The 14,877-nt window shown below is 40.5% G+C and overlaps 1 protein-coding gene across 2 annotated transcripts in view; it reads right to left on the reverse strand.

Moving 5' to 3' along the window:
- Positions 1-14,877, reverse strand: part of SF3B1 (splicing factor 3b subunit 1) — an 82,236-nt gene that overhangs the window by 11,843 nt on the left and 55,516 nt on the right. For both annotated transcript variants that reach the window (XM_073633153.1, XM_073633154.1), the window contains 8 exons: positions 14,017-14,287; positions 7,204-7,349; positions 4,463-4,609; positions 3,869-3,994; positions 3,531-3,752; positions 1,358-1,540; positions 1,157-1,268; positions 943-1,063 (listed from right to left, as the gene is read on the reverse strand). In XM_073633153.1, coding sequence (XP_073489254.1) covers positions 943-1,063; positions 1,157-1,268; positions 1,358-1,540; positions 3,531-3,752; positions 3,869-3,994; positions 4,463-4,609; positions 7,204-7,349; positions 14,017-14,287 — 1,328 coding nt within the window. The remainder of the gene's footprint in view (positions 1-942; positions 1,064-1,156; positions 1,269-1,357; positions 1,541-3,530; positions 3,753-3,868; positions 3,995-4,462; positions 4,610-7,203; positions 7,350-14,016; positions 14,288-14,877) is intronic.

Below are 14,877 nucleotides of genomic sequence, written 5' to 3' on the forward strand. Positions count from 1 at the left end.
GATCGGATGTCAGCGGACATGTCACCACTGACATTCGACGCTCCATAGAGGGTCCGTTCAGGATCGCCTAAAAAACTGACAGGTGGACCTGAACTGATCGTTCATGTGAAAGAGGCCAAAGAGTTGTAAATGTGGGTGCTATGGAAAAGGTTTTGCAGTCTTAGAAGCTTTAAAAAAGGACCCAAGACTGGAAATTGCACTGGTAGAAGCAACAGGCTGATTCCTCTAGGTCAGGCATCACTTAATGGCAGACCAGGTCCAGACCCAATTGCTGTCCCACCCGGACTGCAGCAGTTGTGCCATTTAGGATCCAGTTTTTCTCTCAGCCGTCACCGCTGACATCTTCGCAGAGTCAACAGCAGGAGGCAGGACAGTACTGGAGGGAGGGCGGGAGTTGCCCGAAGTAAACAAGCAGGCAATTGGTTGCCAAGATGCAGGGCAGTCCAAGCAACCAATCACCAGCTTGCAGCTTCTGCCCATCATTCAGACCTGCTGTGCCTCCAGTCCTCATCTGCGTAAGGTAGGATAGAGGTAAAAGAGGGATAAAGGACATTAGTGTGAAGGGGGTTATGTGGGAGAGTGAGTTGAGAACAGTAATGTGGGAAGGGGGAGGGGTGCACTGAGTATTGTAATGAGGGAGGCTGAGAGTACTGCAATGTGGGGAGGTGCTAAGTATAATATAATGGGGGTGCTCCAGCAGTGATGTAGAGAAGAGAGAGTGAAGTGAAAAAAAAATAAAAGGACAGTAGTAAAAAACTGAGGCATGCTGGCCTACAGTTAATTTTGTTTGCCAGGGTCTAAACCTCCTGTAGGTAGCAGTAAAACCCAAAAAGATTAAAGCTGCCGCCCCCCCCTCAAATGAATGAGAAAACATTTTTGACAACTGCCCGACACATTACTAATACACGATTTGAAAAGAAAAAATATAAGTAAACAAATTACCTATCGGCTATACGTCCAACCAAGTCAATGCAGTTCTCCTGTACTTTCTCATGCCTATTTTTCAAAATAGGTGTAAGCCTTGGTAACAAATCCTTGATAGGAGGAGTCATCTTATGCATACCTAGTAAAAAAAAAAAAAAAAAAAAAAAACACACACAATAAAACCACAGCTTCTAGAAAATAAAGAAACATTTTAAATAATAAAAATATTTACCAATAACATTGACTATTGCCTTCAGAGCCCCTAAAATGCTTCCCAATACTTCAGGATACTCCTCTCCAAGATATTCATACAATACAACACCCAAATGTCCCATTAGTTTTTCCTAAAAATCATAAAATTTGAGAGTTAGAAAATAACACATCAAATTTAATTAAAGTAGGTGTAAATCTATTAAAAGGAAAAGTTACTTACCTCTTGACACGTTTTCATAACAACCGCAGTGCGAGATATTAAATCAGCAGCCTGTTGTCGAACTTTAGCAGATTTGTTGTTTAAACGCCACAACACAGTACCACAGATCTGTGGAAGGTATGGTTTCACTCTCTTTCCAAGAGCATTGACAACTGTACCAAAACCATTCAACATAACTGAATCCTAAAGAAGAAAAAGTTAATAGTTACAGGACCTGCAAATTATAGCCTCAGCCACATACATACCATCATTACTGAACTCAGACGTACAAGCGATTCAGCACACACTTTACCAATATAAGCACAATACTGTATTCAAATAAAGCAAATGCAGCCAGCAGTGTGTGTGCTCTCTCAACTCATTTTTATTCTATAACATTGCCGTTTTTCCAGGCGCAACATGCTTTCCAAAGTCAAGTTATAAAACGCTGCGCTATCAAAATGAAAAATATAAATATATAATTAATAAAAATGGCATTGTGCTCACTCGTGACATGTATACAATGTCCAAAATACTATACATTAATGTGCAATAAACTTCGATAAATGAATTAAGAGTGCTTCAAAAAGCCTGTGCAAAATATATATAAATATTCCAAAATATTTGTGCAATATTCAAACAAATAATAAGAATTTCAAGAAAAAAAATCATCCATGCGATTCAGTGTTGCATCCATGCAATGCAGTGCTGTATCTCTGTAATACAGTGATAGTGCAATGTTCAAACAATATTAGATAAAAAATCCCAAAGAAATATTATCCATGCGATTAAGTGCTACATCCATGCTTTCCAAAATCTTCCCAGGTCAACTCATCCTTCGCATTTGTGCAACCCAAGTCCAACACACTTCAATGGGAAAGCATTTACTGGCTTGATGAGGCATAGATATGCATACAGAATTCCGGGCCAGACAGCAAAAACTGCGGCATAGCCACATTTAAGGTGGCTTTAATAAGGGAGGAGAGAACTATTTGAACATGATACAGACACTAAAATGTAAAGTGAACTTAAACCCTTATTTAACAAAAAATAAAATGTTTATACTTACCTGCTCTGTGCAATGATATTGCACAGAGCAGCCGCTTACCTCCTGTACTGGGATGTCCCACCAGAGCTGTCCACTCCCCTTTTGTGTGCGGCCCCCATTACAAGTCACTTGAGGACACACATGGCGGTTCGCTCCCAAGACACGCTATGTCCATAGACACAACGTGGCTCGGCCCCATCTCCCCTTCCCACCTCACAGGGTTTGACTGACATTTAGTGCTGCACTATAAAGATCAAATATCAACATACAAATCTAACAAAATGTATATGGCTTTACAAAACAAATAAAAAAACAAAAAAAAAAAAACAAAAAAAAAACAAAAAAAAAACAAAACACACACCATACCTGCAAATCCAAAAAAAAAGTGAAAGAAAATACTGTATATTAACTATATTACTATTACTTTCACAACAAAACATTCATACAATGACAGTCCCACTGCGCAGAAAGTCCAAACAATTCCTATTAAAAAAGTGTAATTAAAATCTCCTGTGAAGTACCACCACCTGGAAACCCCCAAGGGTGTGAGCTCATCTCACTATGGTTCACATTAGGAGACGTTTTTTTCCCTTTTTTTGAACTGAATGTTACTGAAGCTATGCCGACTATGTAATCCTTTGAAGCATCTATCTGCAGCTATTGATTTGACATCATAATATAAAGCTTCACTACAGGGGCCAGTCAGTGAGGAGAGCTCAAACCCTTGGGGGTTTCCAGATGGTGGTACTTCAGATCATTTTAAAAATCACACTTTTATTGGATTTTTTGGATTTGTTTGGACTTTCTGCACAGTGGGACTGTCCTTTATGAATTTTTTTGTTGTGGAATATATTTTCCATTTACATTTTATTTGGCTTTTTCTTCTTTTTGTAAAGCCATATAAAAGTTTGGTTATATTTGTATACTGATATTTATCTTTATAGTGATGCACTAAATAATATACACATTAGATCACCTATTTACACTGGATATGCCTTCAGGTGGTTTAATTGTAGCGCAAACTAATTTTTTACACTATAACAGAACACATACCCTTCAGTCTCTTCCTGAACATGTATATTCTGAAGTTACATATTCAAATCATCACACACACACACAGTGGAAAAATGCACTTTTGCAACATACCTCTGTGGTCTGCTCCTGAAAAGCATAAAGGATGCCATCAATCAGCTGTTCCTCAAGCTTGTGGTCAATGTCAGCAGCTCCAAGGTTGCCCATTATTTTTTCAATGGTTTCCATTACCATTTTTCTGTATTGTTCAGCTTCATCCTTTAAGTCATCAACAATTCTAGATATTATCTCCGCAGCTCCAACCTTATTTGCAAGCTCAACTGTGGTGTCCACCAGCTGCACACAAGAAGAAAATCAATTTAAATATTAAAATTTAAAAAAAAATTTAAAAAAAATGGGAGGATGACTGAAACCATATTATAGACAGGAATTAAAAAGTAGACTGTGTGTACCTGTCTATAGTTTCTTCTGTCCAAAGCCATTCTGTGCTGCCAGAAGTGTTTAAAAAATGGAGGAAGAATTTCTGTTTTTATGTAATTTGCTTCCACACCATCAGTGCCACAACACTGTTTCACCACCTGCAAAAAAAAAAAAAAAAAAAATTATACACACATATACGTTATTGTTGTAAACCTTTTCTAAATCACAGTAAGCAGTTTACAGAGGGATATGCAGAGGCCAAACACCATTCAATGCCAACGGATATAGTTACCATTAAAACAGATACAGATTGCCAGGGTAAAGAAAACTGATACATCTTTTATATGTCCCTTCCCCATGCACTCACAAACCAAGAACCTCAGCTTCATTAAATCCAGATCAGCGGGGAGTCCTCATCTCCCACCCTTCCATCCCAATTGTAGCCTCCAGCTATCAATACCTCAGCAAAGCATGTATTCTAGGAGCCTTTCATTACTCATGGGTAATTTTTCCATAAGCAACAAGCTTAAAAAGCATGAAAGATCAAGTGCAAGCAAACAACCAAAGCTCAAGCTACATAATGATACCCATATAATAATGCTACATAAGTAGAACAAGGAAAATACCTTTAAAACAATCTTTTTCATTTCTTCATCAGGAGACTGAAACTCTCGGATTAAAATCAACATCACTTCTCTGGTATAGTAGTTTGCATATTCAGCATCCATGAGAGGTATAAGGTAGCCAATGGCTTTTAAGAACGCAGCCAGACCCTGGTAAAATATAACAGAAATAATTTACCACTTAGTAAAAAGGACAAAAAAGTATGATTCATACAGAAAATTGTATATCTGCAGGCATAATGCAACCCTTTTCTGTACATAAGTAGCAATTTTACATATTCATCCTGTGTTGAATAAATCCCAAGATAAGATGCAATATTTCTGAACAGAAATGAATTTAATAGAATTAAAGTATATGTAAACCCTTGTAAAACAACGTGTGCGTACGTTTGTGTGTGCGCGCATGAAAACATCCAAAATCCTTTTTTTTTTTGCAAGTAACCCCATAGCCTCTGTTCTCAGCTGCATAAAGGAGCTTAGAAAGCTGGAGGAAAGCTGGACTTAATGTATTTATCAAAAATACATTCGCTATACTACGTAACTTAATAGTGTGAATCCTGTTGTACTTTTAATAACTTTATTTGTTATTTTAATGTTCTGATAACTAAATAAAAAAAATTGAATGTAAAAAAAAAAAAAAGGAAAGCTGGGGAAATAAAAATAAAAAAGTAATAATAATAATAATAATAATAATAATAATAATAAAAAACAGCACACTGATCTTCCCATCGAATGGCTGTGCAGGAAAGAAGTGGCAAGACAAGTCTAATCATTGGAGAGCAGGCCAAGTTCTCAGCACAGCTAGAGAACTGACCACAATGTGTTCGCCTACTTAGGCCCCTTTCACACTGGGGCGGTAGGGGGCGTCGGTGGTAAAACAGCGCCATTTTACCGCGGTATTCGGCCGCTAGCGGTGCGGTTTTAACCCCCGCTGGCGGCTGAAAAAAGGGTTAAAACCACTCGTATAGCGCGGCTATAGCCGCGGTATTGCCGTGCTGTCCCATTGATTTCAATGGGCAGGAGCGGTGAATACCCCGCTCCTTCACCGCTCCAAAGATGCGGCTGACAGGAGATTTTTTCTTTTCCTGCCAGCACACCGCTTCAGTGTGCTTCGGGCTTTCACACTGAACAAACAGCGGAGGCTGTTTTCGGGCGGTTTGCAGGCGGTATTTTTAGTGCAATAACGCCTGCAAACCACCCCAGCGTGAAAGGGCCCTTAGTCTGGTCAGTTTTTCATAGGAAAGCAGGACTGCGAGGAACACCAGGTATTTTACACAAAGGCTACTTTCACACTGTTCCATTGAAAAAGGCATCAAAAACACATTTGTTTTTGCTGCGTTGCGTTAAATTTTCCCCATATCACGTATGCAATGTTAATGGGATTTCCAGTGAGACTAAGTAATGTCAACATTAGATAAGAAGCAGTCCTAATAAAAAAAAAAAAAAAAAAAGAAAAAAACCACTTCAAGACCACCTCACATCTCCTCCCAGGTCACCCTTGCTGCCTAAAAACATTTAAAAGCACATTTAATGCACACCCAAGCAGAAACGCATGTTCCCGATTACTATTTTGTGCGTTTTTCACGTGTAAAATACACGTCACGCACAGGGCAGCCCATTCATTGGAATGGGCTGCCCTAGGTGTGACAAACTCCCCAAAGCAGCTCAAGAACATTTTCAATCATGGAGAGCCGTGCGATTTCTTTAGTGTGCTTTTTGGCACATTTGTAGCATTAATAGTCTATGGGGCTGAAATAACTGCAGTTGCAAAGCAGCGCAGGAACCTTTTCCAAAATCAGACCGAGTCGCATTGATTAGGACTGGCATTACTATGGGATTCTCCTTGTCATGCAATTCAGAAGTCGCACAATTTCCACAGGTGTGTTACTTTTTTTTTTTTTTAATATGTATTTTTGCCGTAGTTTCCATTCAATAGAGAAGTGCATTTGGTGTGGTTTTTTGTCGTGAACTGCCTGCACTCCACACAGAGTTCTGCCTCGGGCGTTCTGTACCAGGGTGGCCTGCCCTTCTCTTCATGCATCGCAACTCCAGGCTTGCGGACCTCTGGCGTTCCACACCTCAGATGGTGACCAGTCCATATGAGCCTTATACATTTGTAATACATGTGAGTTGTCCCTCAGTGTACTAATAAATAGTCTCATTACAATACACTTAGGAGGCACTTTTTTCTAGTTTTTATCTCCTTGTTGATACACAGCTGGTTTCTACTCTTGGAAGAGCTTGCCCTAAGTGAACCCCCCTTATTAAAAGGCCTAAGGACTATCAATATATCATTTTTATGGACCATTAATTGACTTTTATGCCGATTACTGACTCTCTATACGCGTGCAGCATCCCAATTGCACAATCTGCTGCCTGCAATCTGGCACTAATCTAAGGAGCGATTCATTCATCACTTTATCCCCAAGGTAAATAGTGCTGTTTATATTTGTAATCTGATGTGTGTTCATTTCAGTGATCACAAGGTACAGAGCCACTTGGTTTGGCTCTGTGCACAGATCTAAATGCTAAAAATCGCAGTCATTAACAGCACACTAGCTGCCCAAGGACAATTTCTGAAGTGTGGTTTATAAATGTTATAGTAGAAATAAATGCACACCACTCCACGGTTCCTGAACCTACATTGGTAATGACATGGTTAAACAAAAAAAAAAAAAAAAAAAAAAAAAAAAAACACACACACACACACAACCCTAAGTTGACAGATAAAACGTTCAACATACCTTTCCTCTGTGCTGTCGAATACCTTTCCACAATGGTTTTAGCACAGAATCAAAAGACTCAATACCATATGGAGTGGCTGCTTCAGCCAAAGCAGCTATAGCCAGGGCACTGATGGTACGAACTTTCTGCTGTTCATCAACCAGCCCTAAAAGCATGAAGACACCATTAGTTCATAAACTATCAAACCAAAAAAAAAAAAAAAAAAAACAAAAAAAAACCCCTCATCTGAAATGTTCAGGAAATTTGTCAAACCATAGTATATTTTGGGAACCTGCAAAATGTGTCTGACCAGAATTTAATAGTGTTTAAATTGGATCTAGGAATAATGAAAATTCCCTATACGTAGTAACAATGATTAACTACCACATTTCCCCTAGTAAATGGTGGTATTTTTACCTACTGCTGGTTACATTACCAGCTAGAACTTGATCAGTGAAATAAGGGTACACCAAAGCAATGTATTTTATGGTCACTTTGCAATATGAGATTTCACTGACATTTCTCGGTCATTTAAAAACCATACGAGTTATTATAAGGCTTTCAGGAAAAACACATGAACAGCTTCAAATCAGAAAACAGTGACAATAATGGTATTAGGGCAGTCTTTACATGTACCTTGTAGGGCAGGGATATGCAATTAGCGGACCTCCAGCTGTTGCAGAACTACAAGTCCCATGAGGCATAGCAAGACTTTGACAGCCACAAGCATGACACCCAGAGGCAGAGGCATGATGGGAATTGTAGTTTTGCAACAGCTGGGGGTCCGCTAATTGCATATCCCTGTTGTAGGGTCTAATAAATACACATACCAAAAAGGCTTAAAAAAAACAAACAAAAAAACAACATTTCTATATACAAATGGTTAGATTTAAAAGAGTTGAATACAACTGGTTAAAACCACAGTTACTGTAAGTCTATATTGGATGTGCTGGTCCTGGCTGAATCAAGTAAACTGGCCTACACGTTTTGCGGGGAGTACCGCTTCATCAGGGCCTTAGATTGGAGCACAAAATTTGTACATATACTGCAAAAGGTATACAAACATTATTGACAAATAACATATATAACTAGCTTGTTACATACACCACAGCATGTCATGGGCAAAGAGTGGGCAGGGAGGACAAATTATCTCAAGTAAAACAGAAGTAAAAAAACAAACTGTACTCTACCATCTACATTCATACCTAGAAAACTACCAAGAAAACTGCCGATTCAACTTCTCAGCAGTCTTCTTGGTAGCTTTCTAGGTATGAATGTAGATGTTAGAGTACAGTTTGTTTGTCCTCCCTGCCCACTCTTTGCCCATGACATGCTCTATTAGGATACCATTACAAAAATTTAAAGCAACATGACTCAGTATACTGAAAGTTTTTATTGTTTAAGATTTCTTGGTAATATAATTGTTAATGTTTATATATATCTTTACAGTATATGTACAAATTTGTGGTCCAATCTAAGGCCCTAATGAAACGGGACTCCCCACGAAATGCGTAGGCCAGTTTTCTTGATTCTTCAGCCAGGACCAGCACATCCGGGATAGACTTACAGTAACTGTGGATTTAACCAGTTGTATTTAACTTTTTAAAATCTAACCATTTGTATATGAAAATAAAGATTTGTTTTTTAAGCCTTTTTAAAATAAGTGTATTTATTAGACCATGCAAGGTACATGTAAAGTCCCACCTCATTTTTGTTCTCATTTGGTAACAGTTTTAAATGGGATGCTACCTTGGTATGGTCATAATTGTCTCACATTCTTCACTCATACTTCAACATGTAGTAGTATGCATTCACTTAACATGGTTTGTAAAAAACGCAGGCAGACCTAGATGACTAAAATGCAATACAACCTGAATCACACAGACTTTGCAAATCCATTTATAGAAACTATAAATAACTCAGAGACATGGTTTTAACAGTAAAGCAGTTAAGACACAGCAGTTCATATTTTTGACCATAGGGTTATAGTGCCACTTTCAGAAGTGGGACACCAGGCAGGAAGTAAAAAGCACAGCACTGTTTATGGGCAGTCCTAGTTAGTAGTAAATCCCCTCAGCTCAGTTCATCTCAAAGCAGTACGAGGTGGAAAAAAAAAATAGCCATGGGTATCGTTTCTGGTAACTCAGAGAAAGGGGGTTTTATGGTAACAAAAAAAAAAAAAATCCAGTTTTCCCTGTCGTTCATTGACGGACCCAGCACTTTATATGCTTGATCATAGTGACCTTCTAAAACAGTGCCACAATGAAGGGTGAATAGCCAAAGAAAAACCACACAACACCCAAAAACACCCTGGAAGAAAAACCAGAAAGCTCAGTCACTTGCAAAACTTTGCGGCCAAAACACAGCCTTGCAACCACCTTGCAAACACACAGAAGCCTGAAGTCAGAATGCCCAGGGAGGTCCCAATTGCCCTGGTAGAGTGTCGTAATGGGCAAGCAAGGAGCACAACCCATAATAAGACAACTGTCTGCCTGATCCAACGAGAAACAGTGGCAGAGGAGGCCACCTTTTTGTGAGCCGTCCACTATCTAAACTAAAAAAAAAAAACTTTCTGATCTGATGGAGGACGTAGTAGACAGGTACACACGAAACGCCTGGACCACATCCAAAGATTGCAGGGCAACCTCCTAAGGATGTTAAGGGCGCGGACACAGGGAAGGCAAGACAAATGTCTTCAGTCATTCATTTAAAAGTCTGACATCACCTTCGGAAGGAAAGAGGGATGCAGATGGAGAACCATCCTAGACCTGTGTAAAACCAAATAGGGAGACTTAGGAAATGGCCCACAATGTCAACATGCTACATGCAGAAGTGATAGCAACGAAAAAAGAAAACCTTCTGGGGAAAGAGTAAAGGAAGATCCCCAACACTGTCAAATGGGGGCTTTTGAAGAACTGAAAGAATCAGGTGTAGGTGCCAAAACGGCAACAGAGAGCACACAGAAGGAGCTACCTTCTGAATGAGAGTACGAACTAAGCAGTGTGAGGCCAATGGGTATTGAAAGCAAATCGAAAGGGCAAAGAAGTGGCCCCTAATGGTACTTAAAGCGGAGTTCCACGCAAAAAATGTCGTGGGGGTGGGGTGGGCGCCTACAGCAACAATGCCGGCGCCGCAGACAGGAGGGGAAGACAAGCGTGGCTTCGCTCCCCTGCATCACTGGACCCTGGGACATGTAAGTGTCCGATTATTAAAAGTCAGCAGCTGCAGTATTTGTAGCTGCTGACTTTTACTTTATTTTTTTTATTTTGTCAGAACTCCGCTTTAAGGCCAGTTTCTGATCAACATCCTGTTGGAGAAAGGCCAAAATCTGAGACCCCAAGAAGGCGTGCAAGTGCAAATCCGCAACCTCACACAACTAAATGTAAGCCTTCCAAGTATGCGGACAGATCTTCTGAGAAGTGGATTTACATACCTTCAACATAGAGGAAATCACAGAAGCAGACAACCCCCTGTCCCTCAGAACCTGGCTTATAATAGCCAAGCCGTCAAAGACAGTAAAGCAGGGTGGAAGATCGATCCTCGGGACAGAAAACCTTGGGCGCAGTGAAAACAGCCAGGGAATGTCTGACCAGCCTCACCACAGCCAATCTGGAGCTACCAGAATGACTAAATCCCTTCAGCCTCTACCCTGTGCAGTTAACTTAGTAGAAGCCAGCAGATCTATGTCCAGCATCCCCCATCGCGGCCAGATTTGATGAAACGTGTCCTGGTGCAGAGACTACTCTCCTTGATCGAGCATCTGATGACTGATGCCAGTTTTATTATGACCGGAATGTAGATGGCAGATCGAGCCAGCACAAGAATTGCTGCTCGCTGAAGCATATGCAAGACCACCGCAGTGGTGTTGTCCGACTGGATCCTGATCAGGCTCCCCTGCAGAAGCTCCGCACAATGAGAAAGACAGTCTAAATAAATCACTCGTGGCTCCGGGATAGTGATGGGTAATAAAAACACCTTCAGAATCCAATGGCCTTGGGTAGACCTCAGACCCAAAACTTTCCTCTCCCTCCCAACCCACCTGGATAGGCTGGCATCCATCAATGGAGAGAGAGAAAAATGTCCCTGGTCAAACATCCCATGCAGATTGAGTTGTCTAAGGACACAGGAGAATTGTCCCACTTGGAGTGCAGAGAAGACCACATGTGGGACTGCAGCAACCGAACCGCAGGAACACCTTGGCTGTACAGAGTCGTGGATCAGCCCTAAATATTCCAGACACCTGGTCAGGGTCAAAGCAGACTTTCTGCAGAGTGTGGATGGTGATCGCCATGTCACTCAATGCAGAAGGAGACTCTGCTTCCAGAAGAATATCCTTCAGCTAGCCTATCAAGGCAATCCCTGTTGCAGCGCCAGAACCAGAGTTAGCATTCACTTTGGTGAACACCTGGGGGGGGGTATGGTTGCCAAAGGGGAGCGTCACAAAACTGATACTGTGCTCCCAACCGCAAAAGCACAGGAAGCGCTAGTGCACAGCACAGATGAGAACGTGTAAGTAAGTGTCCTTGATGTTTATGGAGCCAGGAAATCCCCCCCCAATGAAGGGAGACCACCACAGAATGGATGCATTTCATCTTGAACCTCTGTACTTTCACAAAGCAATTCATGGCCTTGAGGACCAGTATCGGACAGATACCTTCCTTCTTCAGAGCCATACACAGGTTGGAGTAGAACCCTTGAAACCTTTCTGAATCTAGAACAGGGACTATCACACCCTGGAAATGCAAATCTAGTACCGCCCATAAAGTGCATGCAGATGATGTGGAAGAGATGAAGATTGGAAGGAAAGAACTTTTGGAAAGAGCAATTCTATTTTGTAGTCTGACAAAATTTGTTTCCGGACCCATTTGTTAGAAAGGAGCTGCCTTATAGCAGAGGGGGTGGGGGGTGTTTACTACCAACTAGGTGGCACTATAACCCTACAGCCAAGAATATGATAAGCTGTGTCAGTTAATGTACAAAAAAAGAAAAGGAAAAGCTGTACTTATTGTAAAATCTTTCTTGAAGTCTATTGAGGGATACAGAAATTGAAGTTCTGAAAGAGTGATATACTTCCACCTGTAGCAAGATGACACTGGCAAACCAAAAAAAAAAAGCATAGCAAGGCTAAGTATAACCTTGCCTCTAGTTATACTTCAGTTTTGTGAGCAAGCTGTATATACAGTCAATAACAGAATCAATAGACTTCAAAAAAATATTGTACGCCAAGTCCAAAAAGACATTTTTGTTATCCATCGAGGGATAGAGATATTCTGAGATAGTAAAGACACCAAAAAAAAAATTTTTTTTTAAATGGAAGAAGTTACTAGACCAAGTCCCAAAGAAAAAACAGATCCAAGGGGACAAGACAACATCAAAAATGGGGGACCAAGTGGGCCTAGGATTCCTAACTCGACTACAGGGTGATCAGATATTCAATTTGCAATGAGATACCTATAGGCGACTCACAAGGTTGGTAGGGACTGAAGGGAACTAAATCTGGATGCTTGTAAAGGCCTCACGCATACAAGGCTTTTAAAAAAAAAAAAAAAAAAAAAAAAATGTATATATTATACATACACACACCCCTCAAGACCACAGTAAGTGAACTCCTTTAGCAAGAATTTTTGAACTTCCCTGCTTGATGGTGACCCTAAGCTACCAGTGTTAGACACTGAACAAGTCACATCTTAACAAGGTTTGCAAATAACAGAATGCTCAGCATTGCTTGAACTGCAACGAATCAGGAAACCGACCGTTTAACCATTTGCTGGCCAACATATGTATATAAACATCCTGTCAGCAAGTGATTACAACATAATGACTGCAACCATGATCTTGGTACTGTTTTTTTTTTTTTTTTCATCCAGTGGATTGGCTGTTTTGTAAAAGTGATCAACTTTAAAGCACTGTTAGGGAATCCCTAAAACGGTTTCTACGGATAGGCTGATCCGGATAGCTGCTATGTAGTGACTAGCTCAAGCAGCAGTGTGAAATGCAGCGAGTAGACATACAAAGAAATATCATAAGGCCCCTTTCACACTGGGGCGGTGGGGGCGTCAGCGGTAAAACAGCGCTATTTTTAGCGCTGTTTTACCGTCGTTTTTGTGGCTGTATTCGGCCGCTAGCGGTGCGGTTTTAACCCCCGCTGGCGGCAGAAAAAGGGTTAAAACCGCTCGTACAGCGTGGCTATAGCCGCGGTATAGCCGCGCTGTCCCATTGATTTCAATGGGCAGGAGCGGTTTAAAAGCGGTGAACACACCGCTCCTTCACCGCTCCAAAGATGCGGCTCGCAGGACTTTTTCTACCGTCCTGCCAGCGCACCGCTTCAGTGTGAAAGCCCTCGGGCTTTCACACTGAACAAACAGTGGAGGCCGTTTAGGGGCGGTTTGCAGGCGGTATTTTTAGCGCAATAACGCCTGCAAACCACCCCAGTGTGAAAGGGGCCTAAGACTAGCAAAAAATCAAGTTAGAGATAAGGAATAGCAACCTTCTAGGACAAGGGGGCAGGCTTACAATTTTATTTCTATTTGCCAGTGTTCCAACCTCCTGTAGGCAGTAGTATAACCTATAACTAACAATTTTTTACCAGTTTTTATATTAACATATAAACAATTCTAATTTTACAAAAGTCCCAAGAGTTATTGGTTATCTAAAGAGATGATCCCACTTAATCCACACAATGAGAGTGGAGAAGCAGAAGTTAAACGCTCTATGGCTTAATTCTAGGTAGAACAGGCGTAGAAACCGGTTTAACATGGAACATTAAAAACAACTTTGTGTCTCTGTAGAACATGTTGGTCAATGTAGTAATCAAAATATGAACTAAAGCTTACCATGTTCAATGATTTCAACCAAGCTTCTCAAGTGTGGCAAGATAGCACATCCCATCAGTATAGCAATCTGCTGCACGATTTTAATACCAGTGTGCCTGGCCTGCCATGACTTTTTGCTCTTACAAACTGCTTTCAGAAAGGGAAGAAGGGAAGGGATGCCAAGGGCAGACGCAACAACTGCAAAAGCTCTGGCTGTTGTGTTACGGACATATTCATCCATGTTGTCAATATCTGGCCTCATTGTGGAAATCATTGTGGCTAAACCAGCAGCCTAGAGGGGGGGGGAAAAAAAAAAAAAGGTGGGATGTTTAAAACTCAATTTGAAACATTTTCCATTTGTTATCCAATTAAATGCATACAAAAATACACATTTTGCACTACATTTAGAAAAGCAAATCTATAGTTTGTGGGTCAAATGTTCACATGGGTGACAACATGCATTTGTTAGACCACATGCACACTTGAGCTCCAAAATTATACATTTTAACTGTTTATCATCAACATACAAAATACAAAGTCAGTGAACAGAAGAAAAAACTAAGTCAAATCAACATTTGCTAGGACTGCCCTTTGGCTTCAAAACCGCATCAATTGTTCAAGGTACACTTGTACACAGGTTTGCCTAATCAATGGTGTCCTCAAAGCTGAGAAATACAGGCAGATACTTATTCATCATGCCATACCATAACACCACGTTGATTCCAGACACCATTTTAGGGACACTCGACTATAGTTGGATAAGCTCTCAAACACTAGGATACAGCTGCTTGTACCAATGATGTTTATTTTACATTTCACGTATTAATTTATTTTATAGACTGTTTTTTATTCTGCACAATAAAAATATGGTTTGTTTTATAT

Source organism: Aquarana catesbeiana, linkage group LG06 (assembly GCF_042186555.1).
Source record: "Aquarana catesbeiana isolate 2022-GZ linkage group LG06, ASM4218655v1, whole genome shotgun sequence".
Taxonomy (NCBI): domain Eukaryota; kingdom Metazoa; phylum Chordata; class Amphibia; order Anura; family Ranidae; genus Aquarana; species Aquarana catesbeiana.